Genomic DNA, 6,000 nt, shown 5'->3' with positions numbered 1-6,000 from the left:
GTAAATTGATTTTCATTCTTGCTGAAATTAATAGAAAGCAGTGGCTGCCTGTTAAGTATGCTGCATTAAAAATGAGCTGTGTGGCCAAAAGAAGCACATCTGTATTTTCCACCACTTATTAACTTCTCACTCTGGAAAGACACATATGTTAAAAGATATGAACGAGAGCAACTGTACAGTCAAGCCTCAGAAGCCCTCTGCAAAAATAAATAGTGAAAGTTATCTGAATATAAATAAACCAAACTTGTGCTAGGTTTCACAAGGCAACAGAGGGATCACTTTGATTTTTGGAGTTTGTGTTAGAAATGATCCAAGCAGCAGGGGAGAACATTGGAGACGATAAGTTTGATGGGAAAACTCTGTGAAATGGGTCCTGGTTGAAAGTGACCAGAGTTCTGCTTTCAAGTATCTGGGTGACATTAGTTTGTCGAACATGTTTATGAGACATAAAGAGTGCGTTGTGTTTTACGGTTTGGTTTGGATGCAAGAGTATTTATCTTTATACCAACACATGCTCGCACAAGCACACGTATACACACACGTTCCCACAGTCACACAGCTGAGCCACACGTACAACTTGTGCATTGGTTTGGTTGTTCTATTTGGTTGTATGTCTAAAAAGTTTTGCTTTTGGTTTTCAGTTTTGGCTTTCTCACAACATTCTGGATCAACTAAAAAAACTTTTTTTGTAATCTTGGAAGCTACATTTTCACAGTTATTTCCAACCATAAAGAAAAATAAAAACCCAGAGCACAACCGAAGAGACAAGAAGATATGAAAATAGGCAACACGTCGCCAAAACCCACCACCTCCCCACCCTGCCCCTCCCTCCCTCCTTCCCGCCGCATAATAAGTAGAAAGCAATGAGACAAATCCATACATCATTAACAGACACACTATGGAAAGCAAAAACAAAAATATATATATTCTCAAAGTCAGTTTGTTGAGGTTATTCCATATTTTATCCATCCAGGAAAAAGTGAGAACAAAGCCGAGGTCGCTGGCAGAGGGAGGGAGGGAACGATTTCTGTCTGTCGATACAAGAACAGCAATCACAGCTAAAGACAAACAGACAGACAGGGCCTTACTCCCCCCTTTTCTCCCCTCGTCCTCCCCCTCTTTGTTTGTATTTGGTTTAGTTACGGTTCAGTCACTCGTACATAATTAGTAGCAGTAGTAGTAGCTTTTGGTTTTGGGTTACTTTTTGGTTTTTTGGTCCGCTGCTTCGAGCGCACCTCCTCCTGCTCCTCTTCCTTCTATCTTCTTGCTTTCCCCCTGCAGCTTTTCATACCTTTGGCTCCTCCGCTCCTGACCGCTTCTCCTCCTCTTCTTCTTCTCCTCTTTTCTTTTGGCCCTTTGATCTGATCTTTGGAGACAAAGGAGAGGGGCAGATGGGAGGGAGGGATGGAGGGCAGGGGTTTGGGGGCAGTAAGGGGAACGCCGGTGCTTCACCTCTTTCTTTTGTTCTTTTTTTTTTTTTTTTGGTTTGGACTCTTTCTTTTGCTTGTAGTGTGTGTGTGTATGTGTGTGTGTGTTTTCCCTTTGACACTGCTGAGGTTTTGTCTGGACACTCGTCTCCCGGGCGAATCAAGAGACAACGCTGCCAGAGGCGATGCTTTGGTATCCAAGAGTGACTGTCTGGTGGTAGATGAGCAGTCTGGAAGATGACATGATGATGGTATGGGTGTGTATGGGGTGATGAAAATAAAAGAAGCCAAATAATGCTGAATAAAATCCCAAGACTGTCCACATCTGCCTGTGGTATCCTCTTTGTAGACTGTTGAGTGTGTTTACTTCGATTTGAGCAAACACTAAAGACAACAGTGAGAATATTGATGATGAAATCCTGATAGAAAATGTTCTCTTTGCACAGAAAATTAGGATGTTAATAAAACAGCTAAACAACCAACAAAAAATGACCAATATATTTATTTTTACCTGGATCAAATAAGATTTTCCAACATGTACGGTTGGTTTTATCCAATTTATATGCCAGATGGGTCGGTTTTACCACATAGTATAATTTAATGAATACCAGAAAGCTCAGGCATTAACAGCAAAGTATACTACAGTAAGTATGGATCGGCATCTTAAGTGATGCTATAGTAATTATAGTAGTAAACTCCACCCATCTGCCACCCCAGACTGGTGAAAACAAACACTGCCTGTTCTACTGTAAGGTATGCATCACTGTAAAGAGAGAGGTAGGTAGATATGCTGCATGTGGGATCAGCTGTAAAACATTACATATCTGTAATACCACAAAGAGCGATTAATGTAAATTAATAGAAAAAAATAGATATTTTGTAAAACTGACAATGAGAACAAAGGAAATCCTGAGTGAAATGGCAAATGTTTGTCATGAAGTGAAATGAAGTACTGACCTGATCCTGGACAGATCAGAATGCAAAGTCTTTTTGAACTAAAGCTTTTCTCTCCGTTTTGTTGTTTTTTTGTCTTTTTTGGTTTTCAGTTTTTGGTATTTGGAGATTTTGGTTTTCATCTTTGTAAGTGTGTGTTTCTCTTCTAGCATCTTTTCCCTCTTCTTTTGTTTTGTTTTTTTTTTAAATTTGGTTGCAACCACATGACCTTCTGAGCTTGTTAAACAAGTCTTTTCTTTTTGCCTCCCATTTCTCACACACAGTTTCGCTTCTCATCCCTGCCCTCAGCAAGTTTATTTTTTCTCCAGCAGATAAAAAGCATGCTGTTCATTTCCCCGATGCTGAGCAAAAACACTCCTCAGTGCCACCTCTCCAGCTGTAGATCATTATTTGGTTTCAAATGTCCCCCCTCCGTTCTGCAGTTCTCTCTATCCTCTCCATTCTCCCTCTCTCTTTGCTTCCTCCCATCATCCATCTGTGTATATTTTTGGCTTCAGAAGACTTCAGCGGGGAGACAGAGAAAGAGAGAGACGAAATCAGAGATGGATCAGACAGAGAGATGGCTTTGGTTGAAAGGCGAGGTTGTAAATTTAGATTTTTAAAGCTCCTTTAACTCTTCCTCTTCCTCCTCCTCGTTCTCCTCTGATAAGAAACTTTGGCTGTCAGTGAGGGATCACTCGGCCATGGCCCCTCCCAAAGGAGGTGGCGAGGCTTCGCTGAAAGAACAGAAGGAGGCGGGGCTTGAACAAGGAGATGCGGACTCCTCGGGACACGAAGTCGGGCTCATGAGGTCGCTGGCGCCGGGCGGCGGAGACTGGGAGAAGGAGGGACGGGGGCCGCACATTCCACCAACGCTGCTGACCAGTCCCATGGCAGGTGTGGAGGTTGTTGCCATGGAGCCGGTCACCATGGGGAGGAGGGTAGGGCGGTTGAGGAAGAGTGAGGGGCGGAGGGAAGGAGGTACAGCGGGACCCCCAGGTCCTCCCAGAAGCATGTGAGCGGCTCCCCCCTCGAGGCTGGAGATGGGCAGCTGACCACTGCTGGCTGCCAGAGCTGGTAGGGATGGACGAGAGGAAGAAGATAGAGGGAGTGTGGACGGAGTGAGAGATAAGAGAAGGGTTGAGATGAAAGGAGGAGGGAAAGAAAAAGAAAAAATGTGATAAATACAAAGTGACAAATGATGAAGCGAGGTAGAAAAAAGATGACGGAAGGGAAAAGAGTAAAAGGAAAAGCAGGACGAACGTAGATGTGGTGGCGTTGAAGAGGAAACAAACAGCAGAGAAAAGAGGTGAAGAGAAAGATGGAGAGATGGATAAACATAGGCAGAGGACAAAAAGGAAAGAAAATTTGTAGAAGAGCAGGCAGAGTGGATAAAAAAAGACAGGTTTGGAGGATAGAAAAAGACAGGAAGAAAAGAGACACATCAGTAACTAGAGATGCAGATAGGGGAAGACTGCAGAGTGACTAAACTGGCAGTTTTCATACATTCACTTATATAATGGAAATAAATCATTCTGGGAGTAAGCAGGCAAAAATGATTTAAGGGTCAGGTCACCCAAGTCACAACAAAACTATTTTCAAACAGATATCAGAATAATTTCGGACAGACTTTTATGAAAATAACTTGGTGACACATTTGCTGAAGCTGTCACTAAAGAACAGACGGATAATGGTCTATTGCTTCTCATGGCATTTGCTAGAATCTAACTCAGCACACCAAAAACAACCAATCAGAGCCGAGGAGTCTTTAAAGCAGCTGTCAATCATGTCAATCACTGCTCGTGAACGACGGTCATATATATATATATATATATATATCTATATATATATATATATATATATCTGTATATACACATACATACAGTATATATATATGGTGAACTGAACCTTTAGAAATAAATATGCTTCTATTTACATTTTGATATAAAAAATACTAAATCCTAAATTGCAAGAAGACAAATGACAGTCAGCAAAAGGATGAAGATGGAGATACAGTTATTTACTACACATGCACACAACCAGCTACATGATGCTATGAATGATGAATACTGATTTGGATGCTTGTGAAAGTGTGAAAATAAACTTGTCTCATTCTGCTGACTATCTGCACACAACATCAAGTAGCACCACAGAAAAACAAAAAAAAAAATCATCAGTATGTGTCACACTGTTCACAGAAAAAACCATGAGTGACCTAAAGAGGTTTACTTTAGATATTACAAGGTGTTTTTCAAGGCATCATTATGATGTATTGCGATGAGAAATAAGATCCCAACACTGAAAATAATCCTGTATTTTCCTGCAGAATTACTGCAGCGAGCACGGCAGAATAAGCTGTCTATCAGTCAGAGCTCCACTGTAACAGAGAGTGACACCTGCCGACTTTTGAATTCCAGTGTAATAGTCAACACTTTTATCCATTACAGCGCCACGAGTGTAAACATTCATAGCTTGTGTGTGGCCCCAGAGGGATTCAAACCAGAAATCCTTTTCCACGTCAACACTTCATTTCAAAAACCCTCTTTTCACCGAGGCTCCTCTTTCTTCTCTCCTTCAGCCTATAACTCTATCAGAGCCGGCAGTGCCAGAGCTGCAGTTTCCATAACAGGCTGTATCCTTCTCATCAACACATGGCCCGGAGGAGGCCGGCTCTGAATGACGCCAGAACAGAGCGGGAGAAAAAGGGGAAGGTCTGAATCGGCGCTATAGGGAGATGGATCACATGACGGATTCAAAGCTGAGCTCACAGACTTTATTTGTGATGCTTAATTGATTTGGCAGCAGATCGTCTCTTTTAAAAAGGGGAATTTTGAGTGGAAACTAGTTATTTAGCCAACAGGCCTCGGTGTAGAGAGGGAGGGGATTGTGCCTGTTCAACTGTTTACTGTAAGCTGACTTGGCCTCCTAAGCTTTGCCATAAGGGTCTCTTGTCACTCTGTGATAATAGCAGTCTATTGTATGAGAATCAAATTGAATCTTTCACCATACTGAGCGATTCAAAAAGTTTGTGCTGAGGAGGAGGAGTGAGAGCCGGGCTCGCTGTTGGCTACTGTCGTCTGAGAGCTGCAAGGAAATTCATTTTGGACAGAATGGATGAAGGGTGAAATGGGAAGTAGTCTTAAGAAATGGAGACTCATGAAGACTTGCTGGGCTGGAGGGGACAGTCTGCATGCACACACACAAACACACACACATGCACACACACCTTGCATGGTAGCCAGGGGACTGCTGCCAATGAGGGCCTGGTTCATCCCTGTGCTTACTCCCATCAATGTGTTCCTGAAATGTGGACGGACCGCAAATTCACACAAACAATTCCCACTTGTAGAGAAAGAGTTAGCAGGTTAGAGTGATGTAAACCCAGTGTAATTATGTCTCTTGTCTTGTGTTTGATGGTGTAATTGGGGCACCAGCAGCTTCTCTGACACTGTCTATCTGTGTCAAAACTGCATGCCTTAGCTTGTACATACATCTCCGTGTGTGAACAGAACTGCAGTCAAACTGGTGTGGCAGCAGTCTGACACACCTTTCAACAGCTTTTCTTTGCAACATACAGCTGCATACGTTTCAGATGATGTCAAGTTTAACATTTCATTACAGCTGATGGAGGGCTGATGGT

General features: G+C 42.5%; 1 protein-coding gene across 1 annotated transcript in view; it reads right to left on the bottom strand.

The window, feature by feature from the left end:
- Positions 1–1,134: 1,134 nt before the first annotated feature.
- Positions 1,135–6,000, bottom strand: part of LOC125905325 (POU domain, class 2, transcription factor 1) — a 105,061-nt gene continuing 100,195 nt past the window's right edge. The window contains exons 17-18 of the mRNA XM_049603254.1: positions 5,587–5,660; positions 1,135–3,434 (exon numbers count right to left, since the gene is read on the bottom strand). Of these exons, the coding sequence (XP_049459211.1) occupies positions 3,055–3,434; positions 5,587–5,660 (454 nt within the window). The 3' untranslated portion in view covers positions 1,135–3,054. The remainder of the gene's footprint in view (positions 3,435–5,586; positions 5,661–6,000) is intronic.

Source organism: Epinephelus fuscoguttatus, linkage group LG17 (genome assembly GCF_011397635.1).
Source record: "Epinephelus fuscoguttatus linkage group LG17, E.fuscoguttatus.final_Chr_v1".
NCBI classification, from domain to species: Eukaryota; Metazoa; Chordata; class Actinopteri; order Perciformes; family Serranidae; genus Epinephelus; species Epinephelus fuscoguttatus.
This window is presented reverse-complemented; position numbering and strand designations above follow the sequence as displayed.